We start from the raw sequence: 23,410 nt of genomic DNA on the forward strand, positions 1-23,410 counted from the left end.
ATATAGAAAGATACAGGATGACTTAAAATTTCTATTTGCTATGGTGAATGGCAGCTTGCTGTAAATGTAGAGAAATGTAAGTTAACACAGATGACTATGAAAAACAATACTGTAATGTTTCAGTACAGTATTAGTGGTGTCCTGATTGACAAAGTATCTAGGTGTCATGTTGCAAAGCAATATAAAATGGAATGGATGCAGAAGGGCCGTAGTAAGGAAGGCGAATAATTGACTTCGGGTTTTTGAGAGGGTTTTAGTGAAGCGTAGCTCATCTATAAAGGAATCATGTGTCTGTGGGAGGAGGAGTGGTTACGGTTGAGGAATAACAATCTTTGGAGGAGGATCCATCAGTACGTGGTGCTTGTGGTGTACAGGTATCTGTACACCACATATTAATAGAATGTGCTTTTTACCAAGATTTGTAGGCTGCAACCAACTTACCAGCCCTCTATTTTAGGAGATAGTGAATATAGTGTGGTCTATATTTTAATATTCTATGTTATGTATGATCTTCTCAATGGTACAGGGAAAAGGGGGGGGGGGCAAATAAAAGTGGCCTAGAGAGAGGACAGAGTTACAGGGTAAAAAGAAACACAGACGAGGAAAGAAAATACAGTACTAACCTGACTATAGCAGTTGTTGAAAGTGACCACCATTTATCTCTTTGCACTTTTGGGCCCTGGTCAGCAAGTTGCTGAAGGCAGATTGAAGCTGGACTGCTGGAATTACTGCAATCTCGTCTGAAATGCTCATCAAACATAAAGAACAGAGATCCATGTCCAAGTCATTCATTGTTATCTCAGTGAGCACCCACCCACAAAACTGGACGTGCTGAGGAGCATCTTCTGGCTTTAATGCATTAGCAATAGACACTCAGTAGGGATGCATGTGCAGGTCCAAGTGGAGTATTAATCTGCATGATTGCCGTGATGTGCTGGTCTCTTGCAACAGGCATCTGGTTGATTTGGTAGCACTCTGAAGTATTTTGTGGTGAACTGCAGCCACATTTTCTGGTGTGCAGGCACATTTTGGAATTTGTTTTTACTTGTTCCAAACAGATCTTGTCTGATGCCATTTTCGGACTAAGTGTTACATAGCACACTTTGCTGGCACTTTGACACTGTTAAACTTCTCAGCAGACAACTGACCATACCATACCGTTTTCATGACTTTGTTGTCATGTAACTTTCCACAACGAACATTCACTGCTTCACTGTGTGTACCATCGCCCCCATTGCACTGTTCCACTCACACTGACGCAGCCCCCAGTATGCTTTGAACAGATGTGGATCACATGGTGACCGAACACTTGATGTGCGTGTCACAGGGTGTGGTTGTATGCATGCATTCACGTCCAGTCATATCCACTCGTCCTGGCCACTTTTATTTGCCCCACCCTGTATCTTACATAGAAGATTTAAATGTGCTTCCATGGTGATTGATTCATCTATTATTTACCCATTGTTCAACCAGGCACATTTTCCTGTTGCACTATTTAGATGTTGTGTAGTCAAAGTTTGTGTATTTTAATCACAAACTGCCTTTAGACATGAGTCTTTTGGTATTCTCTGTGAAAGTGTGAATATGAATGAGTGAGAGTGTCCTAAGGTGGCTGACGATTACATTTTATGTTTTCCCATTTTGGGGCATGCTTTCAAAAAACAAAACTCACCTTTGTATCCAGTTAGTCAAGTAAGGTTGCTGGTGACCTCACTGTTGAGTGTCCTATACATACCACCACTACCACCTCCACAACAACTTGTGCAACCATTCTTGAGTACTGCTCAAGTGTTTGTGATCCCCACCAGGTCAGATGGAAGGAAGACATCGAAGCAATTCAGGAGCATGCAGCTAGATTTGTTACTGGTAGATTTGATCAAAACGCAAGTCTTATGGAGATGGTTCGATTGTTTGTGAACTCACATGGGAATCCCTAGCGGGATGACAACACTATTGAGAAAATTTAGAGAACATGAACCTGCGGCTGACAGCAGAATGATTCTACTGCCACCAAAGTACATTTAAAAGTAATAGCAGCAGCAGCAGCAGCAGCAGAAGACAGGAATGCCTAATGGGAGTGCTCAATACATTAATGAGACTGGGCACCTAGGTAGTAATTAAGGCATCTTTATACCACCAGTTTAGATGGTGTGGCCCTGCATATTATGTTTTGCAGTAACCAACTGTGCGATGTGTTGCAATATTACTTCCGATAGGGTCGTCCTCTGCAGGAATATCTGTGAAGGCCTAGTTGATGCCTTGGTGTCTGACTAAGGTTCAACAAAACCCCACCCACCCCTTCCTTCCACGAAAAAGATAGTATGTATGACCACAAACCCCTGCCCAAGCATTTTCTTTCCTCTGTGCAGATGCGGGGTTTCATCATTTTCTCACACAATATCCTGCAAACCATGGACTAGGCAACACAAAGATTCCATTGTCCTAGATTTCTGGGAAGCATTTGACATGGTACAACACTGTAGACTTTTAACAAAAGAGTGAGCCTGCAGAATAGGTTCTCAGATGTGTGAGTGGTTCAAAGACTTTAAGTAATAGAAAACAATATGTTGTCCTGGACAGTGAGTGTATTGAAGACAAAGGATTGTCAGGTGCGCCATGGGGAAGTGTGATAGGATTGATCTTCTTCTCTATTTACATAAATGATCTGACAGAAAGGGTGAGCAGGAATCTGTCTCTGCTGATGATGCTGTTGTGTAAGGGAAAGTGCTGTCTTGGAAAGACTGTAGGAGGATATGTAATAACTTGGATAGAATTTGTGTTTGATGTGATGAATGGCAGCGTTCTCTAATTTTTGGAAGATGTAAGTTAATAAAGATGAGTGGGGAAAACAATCATGTAATGTTTAAATACAATATTAGTGGTGTGTCCCTTGATGCAGTTGTGTTGATTAAATAACTAGATGAACTTTGCAAAGCGACATAAACAGGAATGAGCACATAAAGTTGGTTGCAGGGAAGACCAATGATTGATTGACTCTGGTTTATTTGATGAATTATAGGAAAGTGTGGTTTATCTCTACAGAAGACTTGTGCAACTTGTTTTGGAGTAATAAATGCTTGAGTTCCATGCCAGATCAGATTAAATGGGAATTCCTGGAGGAAAAAAGACATTCTTTTTGTGAAACAATATCGAGGAAGTTTAGAGCGTTTGCAGCAGACTGCAGAGCGATTGTACTGCCACCAACATACATCTCACATAAGGACTTTGAAGACTCGATATAAGAAAACAGGGCTTGTACAGAAGCATGTAGACAGTTGTTTTTCACTTGCTCCATTTGTGAGTGGAACAAAAAAAAAAGGGAATGACTAGCAGTGGTACAAGATACCCTCTGCTGTGCATCATACAGCAGCTTGCAGAATATGTATGACAGATCAGCGGGTGACCAGATGCTAATGAATCAGAGTCCTGGTAAGACATTGTTGATGACGGTAGATAGGTTGATGTATGTGATCCGAGGCAATGAGTGTCCTGATTGGAGATTAGTGTCTTCTCTAGAGAGATCATTAAAAAAGCATTTCTGGCTCATTTGGAGAAGGATGAGAGAACTAATAGCCCATTAGCATTCTTATGAAGTGATATAGAGGAACCACAAAACTTGAATCAGACTGGACAGATGGGCCTTAGCACCCCAGTCATTTATAAATACCAATCTACTGTCTATGTCAGCAGGTTTGAATGAAGTATAGAGCCTTTAGCTTTTGTTCTGCTCAACTGCAAATAGTCCATCTACAGGTTGTTTTAATAAGAAATATTGATAGAACATGTACATATATTAGATAATTATTTCAGGAGATGGAAGCTAAAACCAAACCCACTTAATAAAGAAATTGCAGAATTCCATCTGAGCAACCAGTATGCTAACTACTGTCTGCAGGTAACATTCAGAGACAGTGTATTATAGTGCAACAGAAACCCTAGGTGTCACCTTGTATTAATCACTTACCTATTGGCACCTTACATAAAAAAAATGGCTGCAAAACAGAAGAGCGGTGATAATTTATTGCAGTAGCTAACTGAAGTTTCTTGGAGAAGTGATGCAAACACTTTTAGAACAGTAGCACTGGCTTTATTTTATTCATCACTGGAGTACTGTTTGGCTGTATGACTCAACAGATTCCACACCTACTTTCCGGATTTTCAGCTATGACGTACCACATGGATTGTATCTGCCTGCTTGCCGAAGTCTGCTCAGTGGTGCCCGGTGCTAAGCAGAATAAGAAAACAGCAAGTGCTCACTTAGTTATAGAGAAGAATAAAGAAGAATCATTCTCTTCCCATGCATGGTATAATTCAGCAAGGTCCTGCAGCCTGACTGAAATCTTGTCAACCAGTCTCGAGAACCATCACGAGACTGTTAGCCAATGATTTCAATTCCGTCGCTGCTTGGAAATCTGAGTGGTCATCTTCATCCTAGCAAGGCTTCTTGGGATTTGAAAACCTAACTCTCCAACTCCCAGGCTTTAGTCTGTGTGGCACAAACTGAATCCAGTTAGATGTGGGACAGAGAGAGAAGCTGTTTCTCTCTACAGCTATGAACAGCGAGACCCTTCACGCTGAGTGCAGTGAGGTGGTACAGAGAGTGGTACATCTGGACAATGCTTTTTCATGTTTACCTCTTGTTTATTTAACTGGTTGCTTATAATATATTTGTAATTAATCAAGACTTGTGATAGTCAAAGAACATCAAAAGCAAAATGAGTAAATCTAAGGATGGATGACGATATTGACTTAATGCTCATTGTTATCTCATGGTTCATGGAGATGCAGTAATTTACTGAAAATTATTCTTGTATTCTTCATTCGTGGCCTGTAAATATTTTCTCTCTATATGCTCCTCCATATTTGTAACCTGGTATTAACATTACTGAACATGTATACTTGTTATTTATTTATTTTACATGTACTGTGATTGTATAGCTGCATATTTCTACAAGTTTTTGAAGTAGAAATTTCCATTAGTGAAATATTTGGTACCTATGTATGACTGCTACACTAAGCAGGACAGACACAATGTTATTTATTGGTGTCAGCAGTAGAAAACAAATGTCAAAATAGAAATTTTTGCAGGTGATGAATGTGAAATGAAGTCAGATGATGCTGCTGAAGAGAGCAAAGATGATAATACAGGTGAAGAAAGGAGAAAAAAGAAGAAAAACAGGAACAGAAAGCGAAAGAAGAAAGTGAAACAAGAAAATGATCCGAGCAAACTTGGATTAAAGATTTTGTCCAAGTAAGTGTTATAAAACATGGAGTTCTTTTGGTGTGAGGAGGCACAAGAAATACCTGTGAGTGTAAGCTTGAGTGTAAGACTAACATAATGTTAGGAACTATTAAAAAGATGAAAAATATGGTATAGTACCAGAACATTGAAGTGGCAGAATAGAAATTTGATGATTGGATTTGACTGTCATATGTTGTATTTATTTATTTATTTATTTATTTATTTATTTATTTGCTAGAGACCAAGACTAGTTGTATTGGGAATAAAATTATTTTTTGTTGATGCATCCGAGGCCAATAAAATAAAGCAGAGCAGTGCAGTGCAGAAATTCATATCTGTTCACCAAGGTGGTGATAAAGCTTTATGACTACCCCTCATACATAGCCCAGGTCACAGAAACAAACTTGTGCAGTGGTACTTGACTCAGAGTTACCTAGTTCAAATCATGTTGCTGCTAGAGGCCACGCCACTCACCTCTTCATGCTGCTCAAGTGTAAGCTATGTGCTGGGTCTGAGTTTCACCCCGGACAAACACCCCCCCCCCTCCCCCCCCCCCCCCAACACACACACACATGCACGCACGCACACTTAAAGACACAACTCACATGCTTCATGAAAGGAAAAATGCCATTGTGCATGAAGAATGAGAAATCTTTCCAATTAGATGGCTTAACCTATCCACTGGGGTCTCCCAGCCAAATGTGCCTTAAGACTGTACTTGGGTAGGTCAGAGCAGGACCAGTTCTTTTGGGACAGTGATGTATGGTGCTCGTATTCCTACCAGTGTTATTAATATGGGACTAATTGGACTATGACTTTTGACTGCCAGTGTGTAAAAACAACTTTCTTTTGAGATGTATTTGTATATTTAAATACCTGTGAACTATGCACTGTTACACAAATGCAGATAACTGGTAAAGAAGCATCTCTTACTGTGTTCGGTATACTTGCTGTATTGAATAAGTTTTATTTATGATCATTTCAGTATAATAGATATGAGCAAGTATTATTGAGTGATAACACAGGTCTGCAAAAATATATTATTTGAAAGTTGTTTGAAATTTGATAACCAACTTATGTACTTTTCAGCACTGATTTCAAAAATGCAATCCATTTTTTTCTATCACATCAGATTTTCTTTTTTTTTTAAAAAAAAAAGGGAGTATTTTGGGCTATAAGAACAAAATTTAAGCAATTTATCACATTTTTTCCAATGTTATAAAATTTTATTTTATTTATAAATCATGTTCTAAACTACATTTCCAGTACACTTCCATTTCTCTTTAAGCTCATAAGTCCTTATAATAACGCTTTCGCTTTCTGTCAAAGCTTCTTGTATTCCTTTTGCGGCTGTGGACTCGTTGAGAATCATCTCTTTTTATCATCCAGCAGTAGTCTGCTATCGTGTTGACATTCCATCTTCCTTGATATCTTCTTTCCATTTCTTTGATGTCGTGGTGGAATCTTTTGCCCTGCTCTTCACTTACATCACCAAGGTTTGCAGGGAAGTAGTCAAGATGTGAGTGGAGAAAATGAACTTTACTGTTCATGTTACAGCCCAGCTTCTTAAAGTTGTCATGCATGTCTGTGATGATTGTCATGTAGTTTGGATCTCTTTTGTTTCCTAGGAAACAGGTAACAACTAATTTAAAAGATGTCCATGCTGCCTTTTCTTTTGTTTCCATTTTGTCCACAAAGTTTGGATATGTCATTAGTTTTATAATGTTTGGTCCGACAAAGATTCCTTCCTTTAGCTTTGCCTCAGATAAACTAGGAAACTGTCCACAAAGATATCTGAAACACTCCCCTTCTTTTGGCAATGCCTTAACAAATTGTTTCATCAGCCCCAACTTAATGTGAAGTGGTGGAAGTAACACCATTTTGGGATCTACAAGGCTTTTCCTGTCGACATTTTTAACCCCTACCTGTAAGGTTTCTCTCAAGGGCCAAGCTTTTTTAATGTAGTGTAGCTTTCTGTCTCTACTGTCCTATTCACAGAGAAAGCAAAGGAACTTTGTATAGCCATTTTGTTGACCAAGCAGCATTGAAATCACTTTTAAATCAGTGTCCATTTGTGGTCTGAATAGCAGAGTTTGCTTAAAACCAGTTCAAGGTTTTCGTAACATTCTTTTAAGTGAACCGAGTGTCCAACTGGTATAGAAGCATACTTATTGCCATTTTGTAAAAGTATTGCTTTAAGGCTTTTTTTAAAAGAATCAATTAAAAGTCTCCACTCATCAGGAGCATATTCTATTTTGAAATTGTCATAAGTCCAGGAACATAACTGCAAAATACCAGGTCACTTTATTGAGAGAAGAAAGATACAAACTCCTCTTCCCTTGATCGATACCAAGAAAAGGATGTACCCGGAACCAACATATGTTTATCTTTCAATCTAGATCCTAAAACCTCTGCCGATTCTTTAGAAAGGCCTGGGTATCTAACTAAATTGTTCAGTTCAGATTGTGAGAATGGAATGGGATCGGTTGAGCCAGGATCATAGCAATCTCTGTCTTTCTCACTATCACCTTGCTGAGCCAATGGCTCATGATCATCTATATCACCCAAAGAATCTGGAGGAGAGGTTATTGGTACTTCATGTCCATAAGGAACAGGGGCTAATGGCTGATTGAATGTTAGGGTAAGAGATATCCTTTTTGTTTTTCAAATTGAAACCTCGTACATTGCAAGAGCAAAAATAGCAGTCATCACTATGATTTTTGGGCTCCCTCCAAACCATTGGTGTACCAAAATGTAAGGACTGCTTTTTACATTGAAACCATTGTCTCAGTTCTTCAGCAGACACTGAACAAACTTAGTGTGGGGCCCAAGACTTGTGTTGATCGCCTACCTTTATACCAAAATAGGTGAAATATACTTTTTCAACAATATCGGAAATGTTTCTTTGTTGCTTTTTAACGGTATAGTTACCACAAATGTAGCAAAAGCAATCTGGCGAGTTTATGCATCCTCTGGTAACCATTGTCCATTGTCCATAAAACAACTTCACAACACAAGAAAACAGTCACAACTTTAAAGCAGTAGTAACAACAACATGTGAACAGCACAGAGTGAAGAGGTACTGTGAACTGAAGGACAATAGCAGAAGCTCACTGCTTGGTGATGGTGGGGGAAGGGGTAGCGTGACAGGCAGGCACTGACATGAAAATACTGCTGGTTTCTACTAATTACTTTTTATTTTACCTATATCTTGTATAAAAATGGGTCAGTAACAGTTTATGGAGATCCTAAAAACCAAAATTCAAACTCACTAGAGTGCTGAAATATCGAAAAAAGCTAAAACTAGACAAGCAGTTTGTGAAATAACTGTATGTGATGGAATTTTTTCACTATTTTTCCCGAAAACAGCATTGAAAACAATATAAAAATCACTTAATAAATTTGAAACAATTTTTATGTTGCCGACCTTTGTAATTGGAATGTGTGTTGCAGGCGCGAATGGAAACGCCTCCGAAATAAATACCTGGACTTGCAGCGTAGCAAAATGAAGGCAGTGAAGCAGCATCTGGCGAGAGCGAGGTGGGCATCTCAGACTCCCCGTGCATACAGTGAGGATGGTGAAAATCACCATGAAGTGGCACAGCAGCAAGCAGTTGTGCCTTCAGACCCTCCTCGAACTGTGTTTACTCCGGGCGTCATAGCACATGTTACACTTGACGAGCCTATCACAGATGTAGCGAAGTTCAAGGTAAATTTTGAGGAATCCTTAATGAATTGGTTAACAAATTAAGATACTGAATGGAGGTTCATATTGAATGTAGTCAGCCAAAAGCAATGGCAAGGTGCTATAATTGTAAAGAGACAATCTCATCAGTTAGTTTAGTTGCAGGGAGATCTACAGCAAAAACAAATTTGGTTTACAACCCAAACGTATGTGTAGTCATTAGTCATTAAAATGAAGAGGGACGCTCACTTAGAAGTGAAAGAGCATACTTAACTGTGTACAGTGACACCTCACTGCCAACTTGTTGGAGTTGTCTAAATCCAGGCTGGAAAGTAAACCGTTGTTGGGGGCTAAAGACTACCACATGTGTGAATATGATGAATTTGTGAGAAGTGTCCATAAGAGGTTTGTTGTTCATTGGAGTTGAACTACAGTTCTTCAGCACAAAGAATGCAGTGTCTTTATATTTGTTTGTTAGCAGAGTTTCAACACTAACTTTTGCTGAAAAAATTGTTTTCCTAAAGATTACTGTTACTTAACTCCAAGAAAATGCGCTTTTCCTGTCTTCTTGAACTCTACTATTTTAGCATTCAGAGTATCTCAGTTATTGAGTTTTATGCTACATTTACAATATTGTACAAATTTAGTTATGCAGTTAAATAGTTTTGTATGTTATTGAAAATATAATTTTCACTTCACGCACAGCCCACTTTCAAATTATATATATACTTTTTGTTCTTAAGATTTTCTTAGACCCACATCGTAATCAGTAACTTCACTCTTACTTTTCCAGGAGCCCTTTAACACATTCCTGTCACTACCAGTAGAAACTACAGGCATGTTGTGATTTCCCCTAACAGTAAGCGAAGAATTACATGTGTGCGGCTATCCTGATTGTTTCTTCATGACGCATTATTTTGGAGCAGTGACTGCTTAAAGCCAGTTATTCGCTTTTTAGTACTTTGGAGTGCTACTAAATGGATGTTCCTGCTTCCATAAAGGGCTATGTGACTTGAAATACATGTTACAGGCATAATCAGTTCCCACACATTCGATGTTGCAGTGAACTTCCATAATTGTTTTGATCACAAAAGTTTATCATAAAATGGGGAACATTTTGACTGATGAAGAAATTCTGAGGCTGCTTGAAGAATCTGATTCAAAAATTGATGATAACAGTTTTGAAATCAATGACAGTTTTCCTGAAACACACAGTAATCTACTTTCCTTTGTCTTGTAAGCAGGAGCCACATAAAAAGTTTCCAACTTTGTGGGACTGCGGCAGTCACTGTGGTGTGCCTGGAATGTGTTAAAATACCTTCATAGATCTTTTGCATCACAAACAGCTATAGTCCACATGCTTTACTTTGCATAAAAATTTGGTTTCATTTATAGGATAAGTCTTGAAAATCAGTTCTCTCTTGTTTATTTCTTTATTGTCTCCTTTAGCCCTTCATAATATAATTTTTGAGAGCTACAAGTTGAATTATCAAAATGTATGATAATATAAGGAGCGTTCAAATCATTAACTAGACAAGTTGAAATTTACACGCCACTTCGGGGTAATACAGTGAGACATCTAAGGACACGAAGGTAGTGTCGTCACTTCCCCCTAAAAGAGTCAAAGCTGTGCCCTCAGCAAACAATGTGATGCTAACTGTCTTTCTTTACGTTCGAGGTCTGATACTGATTGAATTCCTCGAGCATGGAAAAACCATTAACAGTGACGTGTGCTGTGAGACACTCCATAGCCTGTGCAAGTCCATCAAAAGCAAATGGCCTGTGCTGCTCATGGAGGGAGTGATTCTACTCCATGATAATGCATGTCCACATATCTCCAAGATAACACAATGTATAATGGCCAAGTTCGAGTGGGAGTAGTGATGTTACATGTCATTCATAGAAAGACATGTTCCACATCCTCGATATCCATTGGCCAACAAAAGATATCTGTGGATTAAGGTAGTTAGTAAGCAGGAAGCACCCACTTTCGTGAGAGGTTTTGATGGTTTGTGCAGATCAGAATTGTACCAATCCTGTGGCCACAGACTGGCACTTCTACATGCTGGGTGAGTCACTTGCTCTGTAGAGCCGCAAGGGAAAGACATGGAGTGCATGTGACCTCCATAATGCCAAAGAAATAATCACAGCATTGGTGTTCAGATTTTATCACCCTAATGTTCCGAGACTTGCAGGTAATGGACACATGACAACATGTAGCTGGAATGTAAAGCATGTGTAGTCAATTCATTAAAAGAAGTTAGAGTTATTCATGATAGGAAATACATTGAGTTTAACTTCCTTGGAACAAGAGAAGTCTCTTTCAGCATCTTGGACACAACATATCAAAGTCCATGGAGAGAAGCTGTGTCACAGTTCAAGGGTACTGAATAGCAGGGCCATTGTGAAGCATTGGTATTGTATGGTGACCGCAAGAAAGAAGGAAGAGAAGCATGAAATCTAGCAAGATACGGAAGTTACTGATCGATCACTGGACTTTTTCAGCGGCCTGTTCCTAACAGCCCAATTAGGGAAATAAAGCCTAAGGAAACAGTCCAGCAGCTTGAGCATCTGTCCTACAGCCCAGACTTGTCATCCTGCGACTTCAGTGAGTTTGGTCTGCTAGAAAAACATCTCTGAGGGAAGCACTTCACTTCAGACAACAAAGTGAAGGACACAGTGGACTGGCTCCTGCTATGGTGACAGGAATTCTGTGAAAAGGGAGTATTTCGGCTCGTGAAACGTGGGATGGTTGTTCTCAGGCCTCTGGTGATTACTTCTGAATAAAGACTCCAGTTATACCCACAGTATTGTTTCATACCTTTTCCTCTGAACCTCCCTCATACATTAGTGTCACATTTTATTTTGCTCTTATAACACAGAATTATTAATGTTCCTCAGCTCGCAAATATTACCTTTAGACATTTTTCATGTAAAAGTCAGTCAGTTCATTGGTAGTCATCCTAAAGCTATTTGAAATGGTGTTATGAAACGCATAATCCCCTCAACATAAAATGGACTTCCACTTGTTTGAGATTTCCTGTTCATAATATCAATGCTAATTGCATACTATTAACTCCTGTTTCCCCAACTTAAATCCCTTCGAGCACATATGGGATACATTAGAGAGAGATTTTGCAACATGACCACATACATCAGTTGCCATCCACCAGTTGTCAGCCACGATGGTGGAGGAATGGAACGCCCTATTATAACAACTACGTACCGACTTTATGCCAGCATGAGAGTACAATGCTGCCCATGGTGATCACAAATCCTATTAAGAACCACATCCCGCCTTTTGTAATGTCCAGGGGAACATCATAAATTGTGGTGGCTTAAGTGTAATTATTGTCTTTCAATTTAAGTGTCATTTCTGTTTGTGTCATTGTGTATTTCTTTCGGTTACCTTCTGCACTATACTGTAGCAGTTCTTTCCATGTATGATCCAAGTTTCAGTGAGCTATACTACTTAGCAGTTACACATCATGCTAAAGTTACTTTCATCCTTAAATTTTGCTCATCAGTGTTCTTGAAAGCACTGTAATTTTCATTTATTATATTTGTGCATCCGACTTAGTGCAGAAATTAATAAAAACATTGTTGTTTTAGATATTTATTTTGCATCTCTAGCATTCTCTCACTTGGTGGCATACTTTATATAAACATGATAGCTATTGTAATGATAATGACTGCTTTATTGTTTTGTATGACATGACTACTTAATTGTTTGTTTGTTTATTTATTTATTTACATAGTTTATGCCCACATTGTAGCACTAAAATCAAACATAATACAATAGAGTCTACAATGATTAAGTTTAGGTCTTAGTAGTCAGCAATTTATTTGTTTTCCAAAATTTCTTCATTCGTTGTGATCTGGCTGCTCTTTCTTTTGCAGATATGACATACTTCTTCCATTCTGGTGGTTTGAATGTCAGCAGTGTGTATTTGTTCTTCAGAAGCAGTTTTTCTTCTCTGTGTTTAATTTGGTGTGTGGTGATGTTCAATTTGTCCAGATCACTTTGTACTTCTTTAAACCACGTGTTTTTGGTTTGACTGTTGCAGAAGTAGTCAAAAAGTTGCTTCAGGATTCTAGTATTTGGTAGGCCAGATGTGTGGCTGAAAAATGCAGTCCTTCTTTTCCGCATCGTATCAATAATGGATTCACTTTCGTTATACACTACTGATTTGGGCTGAAATCTCCATTGCCCATTAACTTGATGCTTTTTACTGGTAATTGTTTGGAGTATTCTTTTATCAACTTTCTGCAATTTGTCAGTTGTTGCTTGAGTATTTAGTTTTAATAGTGTTTCACTTGCATATATTGCTTCTGGTTTAATGACGAAGGAGTAATGTCGAAATTTAGCATTTATTGAGAGAAATTGTTTTTTGTAGGTTGGCCAAGTGATTCTTTGTGCTCGCTGTAGTTTCAATGTTCTACTCTCTATTGATGCTGTTTCATTAGCATTCCAGGTAATAACCTTACCAAGCTATTTAAACTTTTTTACTGCTTTAATATTTTGATCATTATGGAGTATGATACAGGATGTATCAACTGGGAAGCTGGGCATAATTTCAGTTTTCTCAAATGAAATTTGCGATCCAACCTTTGCCGCTAATCATTCTAGTTGTTCTATCTGAACCTTTGCTTCATCAGTATTGTTTGCTAGCAGCGCCAAATCATCTGCAAATGCAAGGCAGTTAAGTCGAATCTTTTTTCCACTCTTAACAGATGGTGGACATATTTTGTTCCATTCACGCATGATTTTCTCCAGCACATAATTGAAGAATAATGGAGACAATCCACCACCTTGTCGAAGGCCAGTATGTATCTCAAAACGTTCAGAGAATTCATTTCTGAACCTTACTCTATAGGGTTATTACAAATGATTGAAGCGATTTCACAGCTCTACAATAACTTTATTATTTGAGATATTTTCACAATGCTTTGCACACACATACAAAAACTCAAAAAGTTTTTTTAGGCATTCACAAATGTTTGATATGTGCCCCTTTAGTGATTCGGCAGACATCAAGCCGATAATCAAGTTCCTCCCACACTCGGCGCAGCATGTCCCCATCAATGAGTTCGAAAGCATCGTTGATGCGAGCTCGCAGTTCTGTCACGTTTCTTGGTAGAGGAGGTTTAAACACGGAATCTTTCACATAACCCCACAGAAAGAAATCGCATGGGGTTAAGTCGGGAGAGCGTGGAGGCCATGACGTGAATTGCTGATCATGATCTCCATCACGACCGATCCATCGGTTTTCCAATCTCCTGTTTAAGAAATGCCGAACATCATGATGGAAGTGCGGTGGAGCACCATCCTGTTGAAAGATGAAGTCGGCGCTGTCGGTCTCCAGTTGTGGCATGAGCCAATTTCCATCATGTCCAGATACACGTGTCCTGTAATGTTTTTTTCGCAGAAGAAAAAGGGGCCGTAAACTTTAAACCGTGAGATTGCACAAAACACGTTAACTTTTGGTGAATTGCGAATTTGCTGCACAAATGCGTGAGGATTCTCTACCGCCCAGATTCGCACATTGTGTCTGTTCACTTCACCATTAAGAAAAAAATGTTGCTTCATCACTGAAAACAAGTTTCGCACTGAATGCATCCTCTTCCATGAGCTGTTGCAACCGCGCCGAAAATTCAAGCGTTTGACTTTGTCATCAGGTGTCAGGGCTTGTAGCAATTGTAAACGGTAAGCCTTCTGCTTTAGCCTTTTCCGTAAGATTTTCCAAACCGTCGGCTGTGGTACGTTTAGCTCCCTGCTTGCTTTATTCATCGACTTTCGCGGGCTATGCGTGAAACTTGCCCGCACGCGTTCAACCATTTCTTCGCTCACTGCAGGCCGACCCGTTGATTTCCCCTTACAGAGGCATCCAGAAGCTTTAAACTGCGCATACCATCGCCGAATGGAGTTAGCAGTTGGTGGATCTTTGTTGAACTACATCCTGAAATGTCGTTGCACTTTTATGACTGACTGATGTGAGTGCATTTCAAGCATGACATACGCTTTCTCGGCTCCTGTCGCCATTTTGTCTCACTGCGCTCTCGAGCGCTCTGGCGGCGAAAACCTGAAGTGCGGCTTCAGCCGAACAAAACTTTATGAGTTTTTCTATGTATCTGTAGTGTGTCGTGACCATATGTCAATGAATGGAGCTACAGTGAATTTATGAAATCGCTTCAATCATTTGTAATAGCCCTGTAGCTTTGGTATTTCGAAGGGTGACTGCAGTGAGGTTGACAAGTTTCTGATGTAAACCAAATTCTTTAAGAATTGACAGCAGATATTCATGATGGATACTATCATAGGCTTTTTTAAAATCGACAAAGGTGATCACTGGCATCCTGCCCTTTGATGTTTCATTATCCATTTGAGACTAATAATTTGATTAGGACAGCTTTGTCCTGGATGAAAGCCTTCTTGATATTCACCTAGTTCACCATCAAACTGTTAATGAATTCTGAAATTCAGAACCTTGGAAAAAAATTTATTAGTAATATCCAGCAGGATATAACCCTATAATTATTTGGATCCAATCTATCTCCTTTTTTTGTGTAGTGGATGGATTATCACAACATTCCATTCCTCTGGTAACTTCTCAGTATTCATAACATCTCAGTATTCCAAATGTCAGTAAGGTGTTTGTCTAAGTCCAGAATAGTTTGTACATTTGCATATATCCAAAGTTCTGCCACTAGTTGGTTCTCACCAGCTGCTTTATAATTCCGAAGTGAGTTAATCGCTGCTTGTACTTCATCTGGATGTGGTGGTATAACTCTTTCTAAATGCGTTTTGTTTCTTGGATAGGGGTCAAATTCCAAATGATGTTCAGGTTCCCCGCCATTTAGTAACTGTTTGAAATATTTAGCTTATGTCATTGAAGTGTCATAATTGTTATGTGCTACCTTTCAGTTTGTATCCTTCATCATAAGAGTAGGTGGAGTGTATTTTGACTGGTACTGTTTGAATGTCTGATAGTAATCTCTTGTCTTGTGGCATTAGAAAGCATCCTCGATAGATTTTAGCGAGGTCTTATGAAATTGCCTTTTGACCCTTGTAATTTCTTTGGCAGTGGACCGTCTAGCATTTATTAATTCCTCCCTGTAGCTTTCAGTTCTCTTTTGTTGGTCATGTAATCAGGCGTTATGTCTATGTTGAATTGCTACATCACATTTCTCATTCCACCAAGCGTGTTTCTTGCATTTCCGTACAGGAGCTACTATTTCAGCCAAGGCTTTTAATCTGTTGACAGTGGCTTCTAGATTGCCACTTAAAGGTATTCTTGATTTCTCGTAATATATCTGATTATTAATAATATAACTAGGGTCATATGTTCTCTTTGTATCTAATTAACTTTTGAGGTTTGCTTTTTCTTTTAGGTGTCAGTTTGATTTTAGTTTTTGAAATGTAGTGGTCCGAAATCAACATCGATGCCACGCAGCACTTTAACATTATAGATTTCCTTATGGAATTTCTGATCCATGGCCACATGATCTATCTGGAACTCTCCTAGCTTGACGTTAGGGCACTTCCATGTCATTAACTTATGTGGTCTTCTCTTAAACCTTGTTGTCTTCAAAACCAATCCATTTGTAGTACCAAATTCAATTAACTGTTCCCCCATTCTTGTTTGTAAGTTTAGCGCTGGCCATCGCCTCACCACATCTCGAAATTTCTTCTCTCGCCCTATCTTCACATTACAGTCCCCAAGCAGAAGTTTAATGTTAGTATCCGGTATGGTCCTTACTAGTTGATCAAGTCCATCCCAGAATTTTTCCGTTGCGTCCTTGCCAGTTCTGTTTTTAACATTAGTTTGAGCATGAATATGTATCAGTGTGTATCTTGTGTTTGCCACCTTAATTGTTAACAATGCCATTCTTGAGGAATTGGATGAAAAATTCTCAATGGAATCCAATATTCTGTTATGTACCAAGAAACCCACACTGAATTGGGGAACATTTTCTATTACCCTTTCTCCTGGTGGTCCCTTATAAAGTCAATATCCTCCTGATTCAATCGGGTCCTGGTCAGTATTGCATAACTCTTGAAGAGCTGCGATAACTATTTCTGTTGATCTAAGACATCTGTTAAATGTTTCAATTTACCAACTTTCCTTGAAGAATTAATATTTACGGTTGCAAAATACAAAAATCTTCCTGGTTTGTTAAATTTTAGCACCTTCTTATGTGGGAGATGTTTCATGTTTGTTTGTTCATTCAGTGCATCACTAGACGCTCCGACTCACCTTTGTCCTCTATGTGACATCCCACCGTATCCGAATGGTGTCTTCGACTGGATAATCTCATCGTGTCTGTCCAAACCGGTCGATTCTTTCACTAGAAGACTCCTCATATTTGTTTGATTGTCTGATAAGTGATCAAGTATCTGACCAAGGTCTGGGTTAATTGTTTAATACAAAGCTTTACAATGTTTGTCATATGTACAAGCTGAAAAACTTGTAATTTCATAAAAAAAAGTATTTTAGTGCCACATACCTTTCAAAGATACTGTGGCCAAATCTCTATATACATTTCAAAGATACACTGTGGCCAATCCTCGTGTTTGCCACTATCTAAACCTCTCATTTCTCATAATGTATTGGCACAAGTTGGGAAAAACCAAAGAATGTATTAATACACCTGTGGAAAAAACAGTACACTCTAGAGAGAAGTAAGTTTGTTTTGTATCCATACTTTCTTCTGAAACCTGCAGGGCAAAACCATGTCATGTTGCATAGTTATAATAATCAAAATTATGATAAATCTTGTTATTTCATTTTTTTATATTTTTTCATTTCTATCTGAACAGAGTGATGTAAGAGGATATTCTGATGTGCAGTACGTTGACATCTTAGAAGGGACGAATGAAGCATATGTGAGATTTTCTACACCATCATCTGCTGCACATTTTGTTCAAGAGAAGCCTTTTGGCAGTATGGAGATCCTCTCTGGTAAGTGTTGCCTGTAATGATGTAACACAGAATTCCAGGTAAGATTGTTGTTCCTATTTGATATTAGATGTGTGGATAAAAAAGGGGGTATCTGTAAGGAATTGTGTGCTAAATTTAGTCACAGTATTGCTTGTAATAATAAGATTGTCACTAAATTTGGTACAAAATTAGAGTCTGATTGTTGTATTTCTCCATTAAACATGTCAACCTTTATGCATGAACAGATTTGTCATCAAAATGAAACTGCAGTCAACAAAAATATTGTGTCTATCAAGGTTGTAAGTCAATCTGTCTGTGAAGTTGCTTGAACTCGACTACCCGGTCTAAATGAACTCAATGTAATCATCGGATGTTTATACCCACCAGCCGATTTCACCGTAACACTTGTAGGATCATTCAAAGAAAGTCTGCATGTACTAGTGTGGATATACCCAGAACATGCAGTATTAGTTGGGAGTGACTTTAACTACTGAGTATAGATTGGGACGTCTATTAGATTCATTTTAGGTAGTACAGACAGACAGTCTTATGAAGTAGTCCTTAACACATTTTCTAAAAACTGTCTTGAGCAACTAGTTAGACAATCCACATGCAGTGGCGGCAATATAAAGGGTGATCAAGTTTCTATTTGAGGGTGTTGCTTCAATGTATGTACAACATAGTGCAACTCCATTGCGGGTATACAAGTGCCTACATTTCGGAAAGGGGTTAATGTAGCATGTGTGTGGTAAATGCAGAAATGTGAACCATGACAACTTTATTATGAAATACTTCCAAGCAGGACCAACATGCTGTTATTCCTTTCTAGACTGCTGAAAGATAAATACTGGTAGACATCTGTCATAGAATGAAGAATGTGTATGGTGCAGAATGCCTGTTGAAAAGCACAGTTATGGAATGGGGTGTCAAGTATGGTGCTGGTTGCGATTAGACACAAGATGCCAGTGAATCTGGGAAGCGAACCTCAAGTGCGGGACTCAAGTGGAAGACACCGAGCACCTGCCCTAGAGTCCTGATCTCCCCTCATATGACTCTCATGGCTTTAATCCCCTAAGAAAGGCCTTTAATGGTTGACAATTCCTCAGATGAGGATGTGCAGCAGTCAGTTACAGACTTCTTCACACAGCAGGACATGGTGTTTTACCAAATCAGTGTCTTCAACCAGCTACATCTGTGGGATCATTACCTCAGTGCTCACAGCAATTTTGCCTGATTGGCACACGGTTTTTGGACTGTATGGCCTTCGAACAGAAACTTTTTTATTGCCCCCTTACATTTTATATCTTGTAGCTACAATCAAGCCTGACCTTGACTCTTCGGTATAGAGATTAGGATTAGTGATCATGAACTAATCTTTGTGATGATGGGTACTGAAGTTAATGAAGCCACTAGAGGCTAGAAGAGTTTTTATGCTGGAAGAAACAGATGGGCAGTTGTTGGCAACTCTACTTACAAAGAAACATCACCAACTTGACCTCATACTTTATGGAGAAAAAAGCAGACTTGCAAGAAATCAGCTACACAAATCGATCCTGTGCCAAAATTTGGGCCATAATTTTGATAGTATGCAGTTATGACCTTCTGAAAGTACAGCTTTTAACTCCCGTGTGCACCGGTTGTTTGTCACTCACTCCACCTTACTGCTGTCACCTAATGCCTGAGCACCACGTACTGTGCAGTGGACGACAGAGCCCTCCTATTCATGGGATGTTGAAGGTGAGGGAATTGGAGGAGAGAAATTGGATACATCTAACCAACTTGTTTTGAAGTCTGCGCGAAAGTAATATGAGTACATAATACGTCAACCTCATACACACACATATACCTTCAATATTATTGAAACAGTATTCTTGTATTGATATTCTGCAGATATATATATATGCCTCAATATCAGAATTAAGAAACCCAAGTAACTGAAGAATTATTATGAAATAAAGGTAATGATATTCAGTTTACAGTTTAATCATGCCTATCACATTGAGGAATAGCAGATCTCCTGCAAATGTCTTCTGCTTTAACAATGCCAGCTATATAATCCAAAGAAAATAATGCACAACAGAGATGTTGATAATTAAATAGTGCTGCACTACCTCTTTATTGGCACACTGACTCATTTTATTCATTTAGATTGCATTTACAAATCTCAACAAAAAAATTTCGGAGCAAGGAGATCTCTGACACAACTACCAGTTAGAAACCACACACATTGATACAATAAACAGAGTGTGTTACCAAAATGGAAACAGTATTTCACAAACCTCTAACTCACTCCACTGTACAGCACTTTGTGTTCAGCATTAACTGACCCCAATGGTGCGGATGTGTGACAAACAATTGGTGCATGGAAAAGTTAAGAAGCTATACCTTCAGAGGCTCGTAACTGCGTACTGTCAGAATCATGCCCAAAGAAAGCACAGGATCGATTTCTAGGGCTGATATCTCGCAAGTGCGCTCTTTTCACTTTGAAATATGGGTGATATTTCCTGGTTAGACAGTGAATGGCTTCCATTTAGTTCCAGTATGATGGATGTAGAGGAATTATGGACAAAGTTTAAACTGATTGTAAATCATGCCCAGAAGAAATGTGTGCCGTGTTAGTAGGTTGAAAAATGAAAGGATCCACCTTGGTTCAATAATAAAATTTGGAAAATGCTGAGGAAGTAAAGATTGTTGTACTCTTGGTTTGGAAAAAGAATTGGAAATCTCAGGAGGCAAATTTTCAGAATGTGTGAAGCATGCAGCTGCCACCATTATAAGTTAACAAAGGATCTTGCCAATAATCTGAGGAAATTATGACCCCATGTAAAATAACTAAGTGGGTCAGCTCATTTCAGTCACTCGTCGATAAGTCTGGTGTAGCAACAGAGAATAATAAAAGGAAAGCTGAAAATTTAAATTTTGCATTTAAAAAAAAAAATCTTTCATGCATTAAAGTTGTACAGTCACACTATCATTGCCATGTATATTTCCTTATGGAGGACATATAAATAGATATGCCTGGCATTGAGAAGCAACTGAAAAAGTAGAAAACAAGTAAGTTGCTACGTCTGGAATGAATTTCCACATCATCTTGGGCAACATGCAGAATCCATTTTCCTAAATTTCCAGAAAGAGTTTGACACTGTGCCCCGCTGCAGAATGTTGATGAGATAGTTTCTAAGATATGGTAGTGATTCGGAAACTTCTCAAGTAATAGAAACCAGTACCTTGTTCTGGACATTGAGTGTTCATCAGGGACAATGATATCTTCTGATGTGCGCCAGGGAAGTGTGGTAGGAGTGCTCATGTTCTTTGTATACATGAACAATCTTATGGATAGTGTGAGCAGCAAATCGCAACAGTTTGGGGATGGCACTGTGTTGTACAGGAAAGTTTTTTGTTGTTGATTGACTGTAGGATGATACAGGATGACTTACAAGGGGACCATCAGAAGTGTAAATAACGGATTTTGGAACCACGCGACCGCTACGGTCGCAGGTTCGAATCCTGCCTTGGGCATGGGTGTGTGTGATGTCCTTAGGTTAGTTAGGTTTAAGTAGTTCTAAGTTCTAGGGGACTGATGACCTCAGAAGTTAAGTCCCATAGTGCTCAGAGCCATTATTACAAAATCTTACTCGCTATCGCCTGCATCGCTTATTATGCCACAACAGAAATTCAGATGTTATTTGTCGTAAAAGCAACCAAAACACAATGTTTTACAGCACCAAGCACATTTCATAAAAGCTACGGTCTTGCAGGCACATGGAGTTTTTAAAAGCGATACAGGAAAACATTATTAATTTACATTCAAAAAGGTTTCTCTTTCATCTGTTAACTTTGATGCGAACCATGTGTATTTGATCATATTTGAATAAGCAGGTGCCCTGAATTGATGCAAAATTAATGAGTGTAGTTTTATGAATTGTCCCTGGACACGATTGCTGTGTTGGTCTTCAACAAATCAGGAGCATTCTGAATTTTCTTCATGAAAATTTTAACCTGTCAGTAAAAGTATACATTGCAAGGCTGGCAAAGTGCAATACACTTTGGTGGAATAACTTTTACGGTGCAAGTGCACGCTTTCCTCTCGTCCACTAAGATGTGATCGTATTCAGTCAGATCAGTCTGCCCTCCACACGTATCGATGATTTACAGAAATGTTTCGTGTCTGACGTATGGAAAATCACGGATTTTAAAAAAGTCTTCATACACCAGTTTCTTGAGCTTCCCTGATTTTGTGCAGGACACAATTACGGTTTTAAATTTGATGACTAATTCATCCACTCTTTTCTGAACATTAGGGCCAAATTTTCCCACCAGTTCCTGCATACATAAAACAACATACAGGATCACCTTTCCTGGTGCAGTTAAGAGTGTACTGTGCTGTTTTCAAATGACTTATCTTGTTTAAATCTTTTCTCTGCATGAGTGTTTAAATCTTTTCTCTGCATGAGAATGGTTCTCGCCCCTTTCTCTGAGAGGGATCTATTGTATGTTGATCGATTATGACAGCCCGTTTGATTGGTGCTGATTATGTAGTTGAGGTTAAAATTACCAATAAGTATTTTCATTTGTGTGTGGAATTCTTCCGCAGCTACTAATACTTCTTCCATCGTTGCACATTCTTTGGAACTGATGAACTTCACAATCTTCCTCTGCCTGATTTTATGCTTTTGTTTAAATCTTTCGACCCATGTCGAGCTGGCTACGAAATTAAAGGTATCCAATAAAAGCGGAACAGCAGTGTTCATCGCCCATTGCTATATTTCTGGTTGTCACATGCTTGCAGAAGAAATTATATTATTTTCACAAGTCAGTCTCTTTCTTACAATGTATTTGACATATGTTTTTATATGATTTACCTGTTCCAAATTCTGTCTCGCTTCGATGAACCATTCATACATCTCATGATCAATACTGTTCAATTTATCACAACGAGTTCCACCTCATGTCACATCCTGTTTCCATCGATATAGCATTGATTTATGTATTAATCGAGAGATGCTGTGGGACTGCAAACTCTTTAGGCTCAATTTCGGATGTAGGCCTACTACTGCAAGAGCTACTGATCATTCTTTGTATGATAGAGGCACATAATCTGCTGGTTCATGTGTGCATTCATCAGCGATAAAATTGCCATCTCCCTCTACTCCTGTATACTGCAAAGTAAATAGCTTTATATTATGTTGATTCGTTCACAAGGAAGAGAACATCCACACAAAAGTGAAACTAACCGCTTCATATTACTGCACCTCGCCTTGTTCGTTGATGTTTATTAACTCATTGTCATTGATGATCCATCTCTTGGCCAACAAGTCTTGTATTGCAATACATATCTCGTTGCCAATTCCAATTGAATTAGCAGAGATCGTGCTGGGTGGTGTATTTGCTAGAAGATTTAGATCACGAAGCAACTTTTCGGCGTATTTGATGGCATTACTGATTTCACCTCTCAATTGTTCATTCAACTCCTCTACCTCTGATTTATCTTCTTCTGGCTGCACTTCTGTAGACACATTTGGGTCCTCCATTTCACTGTTT

At 38.8% G+C, this 23,410-nt stretch overlaps 1 protein-coding gene across 1 annotated transcript in view; it reads left to right on the plus strand.

Annotated features, from left to right (window-relative positions):
• LOC124775112 (la-related protein 7) overlaps window positions 1-23,410 on the plus strand; it is a 93,927-nt gene that overhangs the window by 59,393 nt on the left and 11,124 nt on the right. Inside the window, exons 6-8 of the mRNA XM_047249948.1 lie at window positions 5,089-5,251; window positions 8,696-8,951; window positions 17,749-17,890. Coding sequence (XP_047105904.1) covers window positions 5,089-5,251; window positions 8,696-8,951; window positions 17,749-17,890 — 561 coding nt within the window. The remainder of the gene's footprint in view (window positions 1-5,088; window positions 5,252-8,695; window positions 8,952-17,748; window positions 17,891-23,410) is intronic.

Source organism: Schistocerca piceifrons, chromosome 1 (genome assembly GCF_021461385.2).
Source record: "Schistocerca piceifrons isolate TAMUIC-IGC-003096 chromosome 1, iqSchPice1.1, whole genome shotgun sequence".
Classification (NCBI taxonomy): Eukaryota; Metazoa; Arthropoda; class Insecta; order Orthoptera; family Acrididae; genus Schistocerca; species Schistocerca piceifrons.